Source organism: Chelonia mydas, chromosome 2 (genome assembly GCF_015237465.2).
Source record: "Chelonia mydas isolate rCheMyd1 chromosome 2, rCheMyd1.pri.v2, whole genome shotgun sequence".
Taxonomy (NCBI): Eukaryota; Metazoa; Chordata; order Testudines; family Cheloniidae; genus Chelonia; species Chelonia mydas.
The window spans coordinates 150,907,082-150,924,117 of NC_057850.1; the positions used below are offsets into that span (position 1 = coordinate 150,907,082).

Below are 17,036 nucleotides of genomic sequence, written 5' to 3' on the forward strand. Positions count from 1 at the left end.
TGCTTTTTCATTTTCTTCTTAATCTCTACTATCTAAACTTCTTAATGTTTTAAACGTTTGCAATACTTGAAGCTATACCAGACTTGTGAGACTTCAGAGTTCTTTTGGTAAGATCTTATTTTCTTCCATGCCCTCTGAAGTCAAGTGGAGGAGCAGTGGACTGAGAGTCAGGAGACCTGGGTTATATGCCCTGCTCTAACACTGACCTGCTGTGTGACTTTGGACAAGTCACTTCCCCTGTATGTGCCTCAATTTCTATTCCTGGTAAAGTGGTAATAATATCATCCTCTATGTAAGGCACTTTGAGATCTACAGATGAAAAGTGAAATACGGGCCTGATCCAAAACCCACTGAAGTCAATGGAAGTCTCCCTAAGGATATGTCTATATTGCAATCACAGGGAGCGATTGCAGCTCGAGTAGACATACATATATAACTTTAATCTGATTAGCAGCATGCATTTCAGTGAGGGCTGCACAAGCTTGCCTGGAACCCTGGGTAGTTACTCACAGGGCTTGCCCTTGCTGAAGTGTGCGCTGGCCACAGTTTCACTACTCCAGTACACAAGCTAGCTTGGGTATGTCTACTTAAACTGTGACTATACCCCATGACTGCTGTATAGACATATCCTGAGCCTAAAAGCTGAATATTAATTATTATTATTTATTCTGTATCTAACATAATACCCTACTTTCATTTAATTATATTATTGGTTTGTATTCACTAAATAGTGGAATCTGTGTAGTAAACCCCAAGTAAAGAAAAATGCTGTCATATTTAGAGTTCTCCAAATTATTTGTTCACATATCCCACCATCTGCTTATCCTTTCCTCCTTAGCTATTTATTAACATCATTTATGTTTTGAGAAAAATGGAGTGTGGGGATTGGACCATTTTCACACATCATCAATGTGATGCACTGGAGCCCACGGCGCAAGCATAACTGTTTTACTTTCCTATGTGTCCTCTACATTAGAGGTGGCTGATGAAAAGAATGGTAGAATTCAACCATACCGAAGACTTCAACTGTGGTAACACCATTAGTTACTTTATATCATTATTAATTTTAAAATATTTTATTGTAAATTTTTATTTCTAGAATCACAAAGATTTGTTTTAACTGATGACGGTAGCCTGGAAATTTATAATATTCATGGAAGTGACTCTGGAAGTTACATTTGCACTGTCATCTATGTACATAACAATAAACATGTGACAACAGAAATCCGTTTCATGGTCTATGGTAAGTGAAGCTTTATTGTTTTTATTTTTGACATGCTTTCACTCAAATGCTGGTTTTTACTATAACGTTCATTTCAGGTTTGTTATTAAAATACATGAATATTCAAATGATCTGGAAGCATAATGCCATAAAAGTACCTAAACATTTAAATTGTGTGCAAGTACGCTTTAAGGAGACTGCTTAGAGAAAAAACATAAAATTATGTACAGAGATAGTTATTTCTCTGCTTACATGGTATACATGTGGCTAATTATTTCTAGTACACCTTGAAAAGGAAATGATTACAAAAAAGGAATTGTGAAGTGACATTACAACACTGGCGAAGCAAACTTGTCACAAATAAATTCACCACTGGAAACTCCCTCTTGGTTGCATGAACCTCATAATGCATAATTTTTTTCTGACTGTAAGCTCCAGAGCCATTCAAATCTTGTGCACTTTGTAGCTGAAGAGGTACATCATACACGCTGGAGTATAAAGGGTTTATACCAGAGTGAGATTGGATTGTAGTGCTACTGAGGTATAGAGTAACTGCCATGGCTCCTGAAATCCCCGGAGCCAGGTGCCTCTGAAGGACACAGTGACTCAGAGACTTGTTTAAATGTATGGGAGGAGTGCTTGTTCACAGGGCAGAAGTTGGGAGATATTAGAATGGTGTCATGGAAAGCAAGAGAATTTGAGGGGAACTTCAGACAGAGTTGGAGATGGAGTCTCAGTTATTTTATTTGTATTCAAAATTTGCTTGATTTGAAATATCTGAACTAATGAAGATTAAACTGAACTGGTTAGAAAAGTATGGAGAGGCCCTTAGTGTCTAACAAGTACACTAGATTTCTCCCTACTTACAGGAGGTTTCTAGAATTTTTTAAGAAGTGTGTGAGTTTCTCTTCCTCTGTCTGTCTTTTCTTGGCTATTGTTGTAGGAAAGCAAGGCTAAAGAAGTGTTTTTTGTGCTTTTGTTCCAAGGGCAAGGAGGTCTATGATCATTCTCGCTTCTTCTAGAAGGACATTCCATAGTCTCAGATCAGCTTCTGTAAAAGCTCAGTTCTCCCCTCTCCCCTCCAAGTTTGACCCTTTGTGTTGACCGTTTTATTGTTATTATGGAACATATCTGTCAAGGGAGGAATGAGCTACTGGGACTTTTGGGTTGAAATCTGAAGTTTCATGTCCAAGATGACAAAACTGCAAGGGAGGTACATAATATTGATTGGTATTTTAAATGATATGCCTGCATATTAAATTATTACATCCTAAATTATGCTGATATTGAGTGTTTCCTAGTGTGTATCTACAGAATGAAAAAGTTGGAATATAAAATCCCTGTGCTTCCAAATTCAAAGCAGCTCAAGGGGTAACTAAACTAATGCTGCACTGCCACCTGGTGGACATATGAAGGGAACAGTACCATGGATACTATCTTGATCCATGACTCAATTGTACATTTGGATTCCAGTTTTATTTCAAAACATACAGAATGATTTGCTCACAAATCTGCCAGGATAAACCTTTTTCCAAGCATTCCCTGTATATGTTTGCATTTAATTGCAGGAAAACGTGCACTACCTTCAAATGGAAATTTAATATAACAGTTCTCATGGAACACAAACATAAGGTCTGAGCTGAACACCTTGTGCAAGGTGCTGAGCGTCTCAAGTCCCATTGCAGTCAGTCCCACTGTCTCAGTCCCACTGCAGCTTCACAGGATCAAGATCATTAAAATACCTGGAATGTAAACTACAATATTCCTTTCAAGATAACTGTGGCATAGTAGCTGCAGTTTAGACTCTGTAGAAATTATTAAAAATGTACTTGGATGGAGGGGGTATACATAGTCCTTGAGATTAGCATCATGATGTCACAAATAACATCCAAGATTTTACAAGTGGATGCTACAGGGAAGCTTCTAAATCCTGATTTAGGTAGGCAGTGTGGTCGATTGGTTAGGGCACTGACTTAGGAGTCAGGAGATATGGGTTATATTCTTGTCTCTTCCACTGACCTGCTGTGTGATTTTGGGGCAAGTCAGTTCATCTCTCCATGCTTCAATGTCTCCACCAGTAAAATGGGAATAATTACCTTTTGTAAAATACTTTTAAGGTCTATGGATGAAAACTGTTAGACAATAGGTTATTATTATTTAATAAGTGGCTTGATTTTCAGAAGTGCTAAGCACTTAGCAATTCCCATTTAGGTTTAGTTAACTTAAAGTGCTTTATACTTTCACTTTGGTAATAGATAACACAGTAAGAATCTGACACTTTCAACTTTAAACATTGTTACTGAGATAGTTAGCTTCAGTATTTTGCAACGTCAGCAAACTGAGAGCTGGATCCTGCATACAATTGTTGAACAGGGACAGTATGCCCAAAGGACAAAGTGAAATGCTCTTGACTGACAAACATGGACTACCAACAGATCCTCTAGGGGAATAAGTTTACAGTATAACAAAGAAAATATGTAAAGAATGAATGCTTTATAATCTGGATATTAGTTCTTGTTTAATTTATTACAAGCAAAGTAAAGGAGAGGATAAGTCAAACTATATAGGTGCATCTAGTTTAGTGCATAAGTATTGTCGGACTATATTAAGCTTCCCAAAGTCACTAAATCTTGTTGATATGTCTTTGGAGAAACTAAGATAGTAAAACCCAAAATCTCTAAGATAAAGAATTACTAATATAACTATTGAGATGAAAAGGAACACTAATGCCCCTAGTTAAAGAACAGGTGCAAATGTGTGAGCTAGCCAAAGCTGTTTCTGTTAGGGTCTGGTTTAGACTGATTCAATATTCATACATTACTTCTTAACTACTGAATAAAATGAAATGATAGAATTTTTTTAATACTCCAGTTGCTACACGCATGCTGTTGTTGCCTTGCTCCATCTCATCTGGGAGCGTCTATGTCTGCAGACAGCAGTATTGTAGGAAGGTAACCAAGCCTATTGCTCACCAACTGGAGTGAATACTGAGCATTAACGCTGTGAGAGCAAATGCTCAAAAGTTAGGACGTTCCAAAAGTTTAAGTTGCTCAGGCAATGTTAACACATCTGTGTTACTCATATGGTTATTTTCTGTTCCTGTTTCACTTGCTGACTATACAACTTTAAATTATTACTTTCTTCTCATTGTAGACCATAAAATAGATAGAATGTGATTGCCCTTCCATTACCAGAGCAACCTTAGTTTCTAAGATTTCCAGACTTTTTAGTGTTTGGTTTTTGCAGCAGTATCATTTCATTGCATTAATTCTAGGGTGTTTTTCCCCCATTTAATACTTTTTTGACTACTATCAAACAAATGATCAGGAATACATAACAAGAAGATACCAAAACTTAGCTTAGCTACTATGGTGTCAAGCACTATATATTACTAGTAGCTGAAAGCCCATGCTGTCGCATGGGTGTGGCAGCTGGGCCAAGCAATCCACCAGCTGTGCAGCCTCTTTCATACAGCCGATGAAATTGTTGCATGCAAATTAGCTGTAGAGAAAGGAGGGTGATTGGTTGAATTACCTCTGATCTCACAGTGTTCTAGGACTCTTGGCAAGGCAGAGATACATGCTTTGCTGTTACACAGGTGTAATTCATAAAGTCAGAATGGCTGAGAATTTAACAGTTGGATCCTAATGGAGCACAAATCCCCATGACAATTGAACTTGGTGATATTTTGAATAAAAAGAGCTCTGAGCCATGTTTGTAGCTGTTTCCATCGTTTGACAGTGACTCAACAGACATTCTGGGCTTCAGAGTGACACACAGAATGACAATCCTGGTATCTTAATACATGGAGATATATATATAGCTAATTAGAAGGAGATATATAGATTAGATAAAATAGAAAGTTTATATAATTGACAGAGCATTTTCATTTTTATAGTATATCATAAGCCAGGGAAAAGTATACATCTATCATCTGAATTCAAAACAGAAACCTGTGAAACCAATGCAGTCACTTCATTTGAAAAACAACTATTAGAAAATATGGAGAACTTAATCCGTGATCTTCAATGTGAGATCCGGCAGTGGAACTCACAATGCCATGCAGCTACAGATACTATGGCGATACTAACACACAAACTTACATTTCAGTTTGTGGGTAAGATATATATTTTTCTATTAATTAAATATTCTGTTACTTACAAATGACATACATGAGGAAATGTTGCATGATTTACATATAGCAAAGGAAGAAAAACAATACATGATATTTGTGGTAAAATATGTTTTTGCATCTGTGTTCCCATGTCAAAAACTATAGATCATATACTCTGAGAAGTATCTCGTTTGCCCTCAATTTTCACAACTCAACAGTTAGTTCTTTTGATTCTGATTCTGCTCCCATTGAAATCAATATCAAGATTCCCCAGTGATTTCAAAGTACACCATCAGGTCATAAATACGTTAACTTCAGTCTTTAGAGTCTAGTTTGAGGTTTAGCCCAGATGCTGTGGTAATAGGTTCTCCAGAAATACCTTAGATTAATTTAGATAGAGGGTTAGACAATTAATTCCAATGTATAAGGATCAGCTTTTACACCATGAACTAAAATCATAGGAGCTATCTACCTTGATTTTTGGTAATTTTATGTACAAAAAATAAAAAAAATGCTGAACATAAAAAGAAGTAAACCTAACCCACAGAGGCTGGATAGCCAAAAGAAGATGGATTCAGAAAACTTTTTTATATTGGAAATATTAGTTCTAGTGTAATATATATCAACATTAAAAACTTCTACTTGAATTACTCACCTAGAATAATTTGTATTTATTTTACAAGGGAGTAAAAAAATCTTTGTCCCCCCCTCCATTATTTCAAGCATCATGTAAACAAAGAATCAATCAACATATGGATGGTTTGTTGTTTTTTAATTTGTTCATTTTTTGTGTGTGAGATCTCTCATGCATATTCAAATAAGAGTTCTAAATTAAATAGAGATTTTGACTGCTTCTTCATTAAATAAGTTAAAGCAATTGGGAACATTTATCAATGGACACAGGTCAAGAAAGCTCATATCTGCAATTTCAAATTGATTATATGATTATCTGTCTGTGCCTAGATGCTATACAGTGGTGATGACCATATTATAAATACATAGAATGGATAGATTAAATAAGAAATGTTGGATGAACTCAGCTGTATTTGGTTACTGATCCACTCATTTGGGGAAGAAGGTCAACATGATGATATAGAGATAGGGAATTCAGATCTGCTGTCACAGTCTGTTCACATTCTGAAGTTAAATGAGGGATTCCAAAATGATAGATTTACATTGCTCCAAAAGTTTCCATACTAGAGCAGACTATACTGTGTTCAGTCTGGTATCCTGCCTTTGAGAATGGTGATTCAGAACAAAGTGAAAACATTTGTACTTGCAGTGAGTCACTTGTACAAAGCTTCAACATGCACGTGGGGTGGGGGGATTATTTCTTCAGTCCTGCAGGAAGTTAAGTTTTAGATCAAAATCATCATGGTTTCTGCTACTGATCTATTTTTTTTCATCCGAAATCAACTTTAAAATGGAAACTACTAGCTTAGAGTAACTGCCTGTGTTATACTTCTGTATATATATGTCTAGTCTCCTTAGCTACCTTACCTGTTAAAATTAATTATGGCATCTATTCTTGATTGCGTGCTTGATGACCATTACCAAGCAACTAGAGTGGGGATACAAATGACAAAAAGCTGATTCTTTTCAGACATTTTAATTACACCTCCCCCCACTCCCACTCTCTACCAGCCCTATAAGCTCTCAGAATTTTCAAATAGATCAAAACTTTTTAGACCCCTCTCATATTAATGTAAAACATTCAAATTAAAATATTAAATATCATTCTTTCTCTGTTAATTTGCAGTTTTTCCTTTTGCACTGGCATTTGCAGAGCCCTGTAAAAGTTCAAAATGTGAAAATTCCACCAATTACATCAAAAAGGTACAACTATTTTATTAAGAAAATAATAAAAATGTCATATTTTGAAGCATTGATTCTTGATCACAGTTTTCTCACACTTTGGTTATATTAAAAGTCATGATAGATAGAAAAGGACGCTTACTGCATTAGTATTGCATTTAATAGGGAATCTGAGGTACTTCTGTGAGAGTTTGAAACAATGGCACTTTATAGTTTGGTGCTTTTTTATAGACTGATTCATTCTAACATCACATCCAACAATAAGCCCCCTAAACACTTTGCTAGGTGCTGTATTTCTGAAGAAAGACACAGGCCACATGCAGGGAAATTGTTCTCACTCTTTTGTTGGCAAACCAAAATGCTTGGTGGCAACCATAGTCACAGTTGGCATTAATTGGCACCCCTGTTGTTAAAAATCAACAGGAAAACCAAGAATCAGTTAGGCATGAAGATCGACCTGCCTTCTTACCCTAGAACTGGCTCCTCAGAGACAAGCTTGAAGCACTGCTGGTGCCCATTTTCCGAATAATCAGAGGCCTTCAGTCTCCAGGGCTGTCATTTTGGCACCTTTCCCAAGTGTTCTATTAATTTTGTTTTTTTTAAATATACCTTTACAGTATAAACTGATTGATTCACTACTGCCCTAGCTGAATAATCATGCTCTTTACCACCTCCTGTCCCATTATATCTCTGAGCATCATAATATGTTCTTCTCTGGAGTACCATTATACTTTTCTCTTCTTTCTACATGCAAATAAAGGTGAAACCAGTCATCAATTTCTTGTATTGAATGGCCATGTCCACCTCTCCTGGGCAAGACAGTAGACATGGTATCTCTGAAATAGTACTCCAACAACTGGGCCACTGTATGTGACAGGTGCAGGATGATGTCCATATACACCTGGTACTGTGTGTTGAATTCTTGGATAGCCATGCACTTGTCTAGCAGAAATTCACTGTGTCAAGCACAGCTGTAGCTCCTTCAGAATGCAACATGCTGATTAGCCAAAGTTAGAATCAGCCTGATCTTGTGTACTGTAATCAACATTCTGTGTGTACCCATTCATTTTTTTTCCTTCTAGGAACTGGCACACAATTACATTCATGAAGTGTGTACTCACAGGATATGATCAGCCATTCATCTTTTTTCTTTCTCAGCTGATTGTACAGATTTTCAAAACTGTATGTGCGGTGTGATGTGATGTGCAGTATGCTGCTGCTACTAGTAACGACCCCTTCCTCCCTAGCCACGTTTGCCCTTAAGCTGACCCAGTGGGGCAGGAGTCTGACAAGTGGTCCACATAACTGTTCCGAGTTCACATACACGCAACAAACAAGAATACTAGGAAATTGAATGCCAGGGTCCAGGAAGAATGGAATTGATGCCATGAAGAAAAGACAGACAATAGCCTGCCAATAGCTCAAGGAATTTTTCTTCTGCTTAGTCCAAAAGCCTTTTTTTGGGGTGGGGGGGTGGGGGGGGGGTGCTGACAGTTATTTGAGAAAGGACATATTTCCTCATGTTTCTCGGAAACCTTGTCCCCTAGACTGTCTGATGTTACCCCGGTGATAGTCTTTAAGATTCTCTTATACTTTTTTAAAGACTGTGCAAACCTTGTGTTTGTGCCATGTGATGATAATGTTGGGCTCAGTTATGGCTTTGCCGTGAGCCCAGAATAAGAGGCAATGTGTTCTTGTGCTGATCCAAAGTATCTTCCCTCCTGGTTCCCCTTCTGCTCCAAGGGAAGACAAAACTGTGTCGAGCTGTACCTGGTACAGCATACATTCCCCATTGAATGACTGGAGATATGTTGGCTGGTGCATTGGGGGTGGAGGTGTACGGAGCCATGGATCCGCCCAGTCCTGGTCCCATTCTGCCCCCTCCAACCCACCTATGCAAAGGCAGGAGGGCTCAGTAGTTCCGCAGAGCCTATTTCTCCTCCCACTCCGATATCCAGTGCAGGTGGAAGGAGGCATTTTGCTCTCTCGTATGTTTCTGTGCTGTCACGCTAGATGTCTCATGATTTGAACCTGAATAATTTATTTATTCTTGTTGGTTTTTTTTTTTTTTTTACTTCTAGGCATACACTAGGATTAAACAATTCTTTGAAGTCCAAAATACCGAATCAGATCACATTCACCAGATACATTATATTTCTGGCTCCCTTACTGGTAAGAAGGTGGATCACTGCAAACCAGGATTTGGTAAAAATATAAACAACAGTACACTGTGTCCAGGATGCTGTGGTGAGCATCCAAGGCGTGTTTGGAAAATGATATCTAATTACTTGCCTCAAGAAAAATATGGTGTTGTCAGTCCCATCCTGCAAATGGAAGACATCCTAATAATTAGCAATATGTTTACATATACCAGGGTTCAAGGCTGTGGTATAAACAGAGATCTTCAGTCTCTGGGCCTTGTCCACCCTAGGATAATTTTTTTTTGCAACTGCATTAACTATAATGTTTTAAGACTCTAGTGTAGACAGGGAAAGTTGTGTTGTGACCCGTGTTAGTTGGTCCTGGTGAGCCCTATAGAAAGCTTAGCTTACAACAGAATCAGCTAATATATTAAAACACAGATTACTGGGGTTTTAAAATGTATTAACTAATGAGTTTTGAAAATACACTTTTTATCCTCAGGTGGACAAGCCCTGGGACTATAAATCTGGCACTGTCCATGTGCACCAAACTCATTTTTTTAAAAAATGAAACAGGAGAGGATTTGAGTTTGATTCTAAGGCAGGACACAGAGCAAACTCCATATGCTCAAAACTAGAAAGAAACCTTTAATAGAGCATATTTTGAAAAGCCTTTAAGTGTATGTCTTCACTTTCAAGTTAACTCAGTTATTGGCACTCATGTGTGAGCACTCGGCTTGTCCTAGCTTAGGTACGGGGCAGCCACACTACACAGCCATATTCAAGTGCATCCACTTGACTGGTGCTGTACTCATTGTGTGAGGTGCTAGGATTTCTGGGGGGCATATTCCATGGTTCTTAGCACTGCAGTAAGATGGGCGGCTTTGATTCTTTCCCAGAAAATTGTGGGAGAACTTGTCTGTCCTTCTGGGCACACAGGGAATTGTGCAAAGGCACTGAAGGACTATCAGCACGCAAGTGTTTATCTTGGGTCTACACTTCAAAGTGGGCAGATTTCTAGCCCAAGTGTAAGCAGCACTCAGGCTGGGCCAGCTGGCCCAGGTGTAAAGTGAGTGAGGATTGTTCTGTGTGGATGGGAGCCAGATAAGGGGTAACACCCAGGTTAAAAGCCAAAGTTAATACTGCAGATAAGACAAGCCCTAAATGGTCTTGAGACAGAAAGGACGGTACTGTGTAAAGTGGAACAAAATTTCTCCATTTTGGGGAGCAGAGAAGGCTAACAAGACATTAATGTGGACTGCAGTGTGGAGTGTTAACAGCCTCATTGCACAGGAAAACTACAGAAACTTCTGTGGTTGGAAGATGCATATGTAGGTAGTGTAACATTTCCAACTATGTTAAAAATATTGGAACAGTTAAGGGGGAGTGGAGACATGAACCCAATGGAGCCTTCTCAGGAAAAAGAAGAGACGGAACTAATAAAAAACATTAATACTGTGACCCCACACTTTTCTGGACCTCTTGAGGTAGCACACTCTATAGAGGAGCTGAACAGACAAACTGACAGGATAAAATACATGTTCTTCCACACAAAGAGAGCCTAAGCTTCAAAGTGTTTTTTAAAAATATTCAGTAATAGAAAAGTATTCTTATAAATTCTTTGTGATGTGGGTCAGCCACATTGCAAATGGCTAAATGGGTTGCAGTTCTTGATTAATTTAGCCCTTTTTTGTTTATGTATCCACTGAATAAATCAAGATTTTTACAATATGTTCTTATTTACAATTGTTCAATAAATAGTTTAGGTAACCAAATTTCAACCTATGGATTGCTCACATATTGTTCATGGCATTCTATTATTAGATACCTAGAATTTGCTATTCCAGTGTTGCAGCTGGGTCCCTAAATCTCATGGTATTTTTTATGTTTCCTGAGTGGATAATCTAATCCTTAATTTCATTCCATCACAGAATACCTTTAGTGTTTTGCTTAAGTAAGTCTCAGGTACAGGTCTGAAATATGTTTTCCATGAACACTCGTATGACCAGAATTTTGCTCATGAAAATCAGACAGGAAAGGATGTGAACGTGGGCAAATAGATGTGTGATTCAGATTTTGCAAAAGTGTTCACAAATACTTTCCCCCAACATCTACCCAGCACTCTCGCCAAGTATTTCACATCATTCTCACTAATTTCCTCATCACTGGAGGGACCTGAGAGGATCTGGGCATTTGGGGCTTGTCACTGGGTTTCAGAAGCTAGGAGGGGGGCACCTTAGGTTAAATTTGTCAAAACATACATTTGACATGATCATTCTTTAAAGGTGACATGTAAAAGTGGGGGGCATGTTTTTGAATTTTTCCTATTTTTATAACGTATAAAGAAGGCTAGAACTGAGTTTTGCTTTCTTTTTTTTAAACAGAGGAAACAGTCTTACCTACCATTTTCTAAAGAACATGCTATTAATAAACAGTGAGCTAGTATTATGATGACATTGTAATCTGATTAATTGGGAGGGGAACTGATTTCTATTAAGATTATTTTAAAAAGTCAGTGGGGTTTGTTTTCTGAAAATCCTATTGAACCTAACTCAAATACCTAAAAGAGTTGAAAGAAAGACTGCTAAAGATTCTCAGCCCAATGTCTTCTACTAAAGACTCAGAGCCATTCCCAATCTCCTCTCTTTCCCTCCTCACTCTTCAAGTTATTAAACAACAAAAATCTGTTTAGGTCTCGTTTAGACATCAAACCAAGGTGGGAAAAAAAGCACCAAACCTGTTTTTTTTCCTCTTTGCAGGTCTCCTTTAAGGTGGAAACCTTCCACACTTAGCTTCAATCTCAGTGATTTCTTTCTTTCTTCCCTCCCTCTATCTAAAGTAAATTTGAGCTTTAGATGACTTTTTATTTTCAAATCACTGAAAACCAGCTTTGCTTTAAAACGCCAAGTTCACCAGGCCTTTTGTCAGCAAAGGACAAACATTATTTCCTCTTATACAGGCCAATAATTAAAATTATTCAAGTAAAACAACCTCATGTGTGTTTATTAAAATCCATTTTTACTCTATTGTACATTTTTTTTTAAAATAGTAACATGCCCACCGGGTCGATTCAGTGCAAGATATGATACCACATGTGTTCTCTGTGCATCTGGATCCTATAATAAGAAGTACGGGCAGACTGCATGCAAAAACTGTCCAAAAACACAAACTAGTGATAGAAGAGGAGCCAAAACTGAGAGAGAGTGTCACGGTAAGTTATTTTCTGTAAAGAAGCACACTGGATTGACAATGATAGAAGTGGTGTGGAATTGCTAATTTTTAATTATTCTTATTGCAAATGTATGTGTTTTCTATCGCGAGCTAACAAACTTCTTAGAAATCTCCCCTACCAGACTTATTCAATGGCTCCATCTAGTACCATGCTATAGCGATCCATACAGAAGACCTGGGTCCATTTCCCAGTCCTTGGACCCAAATCCTCTCTTGCTCTGTGCCTTGTCTGGTCATTTACACCAGGTCAAGTGAGTGCAGAGAAGGTGTAAAATTTTACTGAATCAGAATGGTAATGATTTGCACTAGTGTGCAGGACAATGCAAGATGGGAGAGTCAACGAGAATCAAGCCCCTTGTTTCTTGATTACTTGGTCAATGTGCTGTCATTGACAGAAAGAAAATACAGCATAAGAATGAACCCCGATGGCTAGTTGTTGAAATGCTTCCAAATTAACCTTTATGATGATTTCTTTTGGGCTCCCACACAAATATTGCATTTCAGTCTTATCATTCTGGCTCCCCGTTCAGACTGTCCATATGCTACAGTTAGACAAGCAGAAACATGACAAATATGTGAAGTGCTCTTTTCTATTGGTTTTTTGTTTTGTTTTTGTTCATCTTTTTCAGGAACTCTGCAAATCTGGATTGTGTTCTTAATTTCCTCCTTAGGAACAAGCCTTATCCTACTGACATCTTGGGTGTAAGAACCTTTATGGCATTGTATCTGTTTCTATTATTCCTTAATATTGTTTGTCAGATAGGACCCCTGTACATCCCTTCACTTACAGAAACTGAAGGGAGCCTGTGACAGTGGATCTGATCTTGGAGTACAAATGAGTGAAGTGCTGGTTCCATAGGACACTCTCGCGCTCTTCTCTTGCCTCTAAGCATTGGGGGCTAGATGCACAGGAGATGGTAGATCTCCACTTGATTCTCACCCACTCAGATCAGCACAGACAGAGAGTATAAGTTGCTGCAGGCAGTCAGCACTAAGTTATCCTACTTCCTCCTCTGTTCTAGGGAACCCTTACCTCCCTAAACCCCTTAAAGGGACTTTCTGGAGCAGCTGGCAACCACAAATGTTGCTGGATGCACATCTTGAGGCTATAATAAGCCAATATGATTGGGCAGCTGTGCACAGGCCAGAAACCTTTGCAAATGTCCTTGCATATCTGTGGTTTGCAGAGTACAACCTCCATTCTTTGGTGCAGTGAATGGAAGAATGCTATGGAAACAGTGGAGAGTTTGTGTCAGAGTAACCAAACTATGAAAGTGGGGCACACACGCACAGCTTGCCAAGAGCCAGAGGTCCCCATCTTATCAGGATACACATTTATATACATTTTGTATAAAAATAAATGCAGAGGTATTTTCTTTGATGGATTAATCTTGATGCTGGTTATTGGCTTCAGTGGGACTTAGATCAGGCCTATACTGATTAAAGGTCACCAACAATCTTGCTCAGGATGAGGGAGGCTGCATTTAGCCCTCAGGCTGCCCCAGGTGTTCCTAGTTTGACAATTTGTTTTTAACATTTATTTCATTAAATTAATAGTTCTCTGCTGTCACGATGCAGGGGGTACCCAACTTGCTTCACTCACACTGAAGAATTTCTTACCTGATAATTTTCAGTTACCAGTTGCTCTCTTCATTCACCACAAAACAGTAATGCACCTCACCTGTGCAATTCAGAGGATGTCCAAAGTTGCTGTTGCCTGAGGCACAAGGATTAAGCCCCACCCTTCCATGCGGGCCACCAGAAGAGTTCATCCACCATTGTAGAAACCCTCCGGCAACCAGTTATTGGCATTAAGACAATAACTAGAAATTACATTAACTAAGCCTTTAGGCAATTATATTGTTAGGACTTCAAAGGAGAGTAAAAAGTTTAATTTGTTACAAATGGTATTCCAGTTATTTACCAGACTACTAGGGTAGATTGAATGAGGAGAGAAGCTGCTAAAAGGAAGAAAATTATTAGGTGAATTTCTCATTCTGCTGTAGTTTCTCTGGTTCTTCACTACTAATAGGAAAGTAGTGAGCAGACATTCACAAAAGTGGAGTGCAGGGGAGGCTAAAGCAGAATTTTAACAATTATTAGAGTAGGGTAATAGGTAGAAATAGAGTTTCCCCCCTATAAAGCAAAAGCTTTGTAATGTAAGGAATTATTTGAGACCCAGCCCCCTGGAATCTCTTCACCAAAGGATGCCTCTCAGAGGAATGACACCCTAAACAGGAAAATGTTCCTCAAATGTGGCTCAGACACTCTGTTCCCACAATGACATTAGGGACCTTACAGAAGGAGCGTTGATTCCTTTCATGAATGGTCTCCCAGATGCCAGTTGGTACAGGATTTTAACACGTTGCTTGCAGCAACTTTGAGGTCCGAAGGCCTTGGCATTTTGGATAGAATGAGATGAACAGGGTACCACTGGCATATATACCATGCTTGATGTGTTTCTATAAAGCTGTAGCAATACCCATTTATGCCCCACATTCTAAAGCAGTGTTAAAGATTGGAACAAAATGATGGGAGAAGTATTTCCCAGGATTTATGGAAAGAAATAGACTTAGGAAGAAAGATTTCTGGAGCTATAAGCATAACTCTTTTCTCACAACAGCAGCAGTGTGGTTCTTGTATAGAGAAAGGAATTAATTTCAAGACCTGCTTTATAGAGGTGATGGTAATTGGAAAGGTTGACCACAAGTGTTTCTAAACTGGCCTGTTTGATTAATTTTGACCCGATGATATTTACATAGGGACTCCATCGTACCTACTTAAAGAACGCGGGTACCTCCTTTTCTTTAGTGCTGAGCTGTAGAACTCTGCCAACCATGCCTGAGAAACTCTCAAGCAACTAAGAGCTCCAGAATGTTGTGGTGATGATAATCAGAATCATTGTTATTATTGTTAGTATCATTGTTATTACCTAACTGCCCGATACTAAGTTGCTTGCACCTTTCTCTGAGGCAGCTAGTACTGGCAACTGTCAGAGATAAGGTACTGACTTAACGGGCCACAAGTATGATCCCATGTGGCTATTCCTATGTTTTGTCTCACACGTCAGCTGTTGAAATGAACTAAAAGGATGCATGTGCTGAGATTTTAGAAAATTGTACAACACAAGGCGTGAGCTGGAGCCTGCTTTTCTGTGAGGACCCATAGCCCAAGATGTCTGGTCTTTCAGATTGTCTTCCCACCCTGCAAGGCGTGTTTCCATAGTTTGTATGCAAGAATCTAGAATGAAAATTGGATTGAATTAATGTACATACCTGTCCATAAATGGAAATTCAGACATGATTTGGAAATGCCTAATTTTGCATTGCAGCTGTTCTGCATGACAGATTGTGTGAAATCCCAGTCAGGGGTGAAAGCAACGTGTAGCACCACCAAACCTAGTTGATGGAGACAATTGGCTGTAGATGACCACTACCAAGAAATGACTAGGGCAATGAAAATTTGGATCTTTGTAAATCTTTACCATAGTGGTAAAATTGTGGTCAGACCTAGGCCTATTTTAACCTCTGGGTGAACAATTTTTTGTTAGGCTCAAGCTAGTCTTGATTTTAAACAACTGGTGGGTTTGAATAGTTTCTAGCAGCTGACAAGTTAGGGGTAGCTCCGTTTCTCTGGCCAGGCCACTGATTAGGTAGATCTGTGTAACTTGAAACTGACAATTGCTGTTACTATTACCAGCCATTTCTTAGGAGTGTAGGTGCAGAGACTAGATCAAAGAAAGAGAGTCTTGGAAAGGCATTATAAGCTCTCAAATTAAAAGGTTCATTTTTTGTTTGTCATGCTGAGGATTTTATGGGTTTGGAAAGAGGTTTCCCTGCTTCAGATTTGCCCCGCTCATAGGAGAACAGTCCTTTCTTCAGCACCAGTGGTGCTCGTAGTGACCAACGGAGGATTGCTCTGCTGACTTTGATAGTGAGGACTCAGGCTTCTCTGCATTCTCAGCTACTAATTTCTCTGTTTCCCCAAACATTCTCACACCTGTGAATTTGGATGCACAGGCTCGTTGTTTGGGGACTCTGGGTATGATTGTTTGCTACTCAAGAATTTAAACACTACTTTTTTTAAGTTAGGAGCTATTGCTCTTGTCACAAATCACTTAGAGCCAGGAAAGGTTAACAAGAAAGAATATTTTACACACCACTGTAAAGATTTGACCATAATATGAACTCAAGATATCTTGCACTCCAAGCACGGACATACCCCTAGACAACAATCCAGTTGCTTGCCACCAAGTAGGTATTCTCTGCTCTTAATTAAGAATATTTTTGGTCTGAATGGTTATAGCCAAGGATTTTACATTTCTTAGTAGAGTGTCCTCACTTTTATGGTGTAAGGCATCTTTTGGAACAAGGTCTGACTAGGTCAGTGGTGTGGCTATTGTTTTAACCAACCTTAGGTTCCCAAAACTTATGAAGTATCCTGGTGTGTTTATGCAACATTTTAGTTTAACATTTAGTTTTAACCAGACATCCACATTCTAATTGTACGATGG

General features: G+C 38.7%; 1 protein-coding gene across 7 annotated transcripts in view; it reads left to right on the top strand.

Moving 5' to 3' along the window:
• Positions 1 to 17,036, top strand: part of LOC119565343 (zona pellucida-binding protein 1) — a 49,825-nt gene that overhangs the window by 20,948 nt on the left and 11,841 nt on the right. For 3 of the 7 annotated variants that reach the window (XM_043540347.1, XM_043540342.1, XM_043540344.1), the window contains 6 exons: positions 1,100 to 1,243; positions 5,121 to 5,339; positions 7,096 to 7,172; positions 9,233 to 9,398; positions 12,342 to 12,503; positions 13,153 to 13,225. In XM_043540347.1, coding sequence (XP_043396282.1) covers positions 1,100 to 1,243; positions 5,121 to 5,339; positions 7,096 to 7,172; positions 9,233 to 9,398; positions 12,342 to 12,503; positions 13,153 to 13,225 — 841 coding nt within the window. The remainder of the gene's footprint in view (positions 1 to 1,099; positions 1,244 to 5,120; positions 5,340 to 7,095; positions 7,173 to 9,232; positions 9,399 to 12,341; positions 12,504 to 13,152; positions 13,226 to 17,036) is intronic. The other 4 variants (XM_043540343.1, XM_043540348.1, XM_043540345.1 and 1 more) reach the window with 4 other exon arrangements.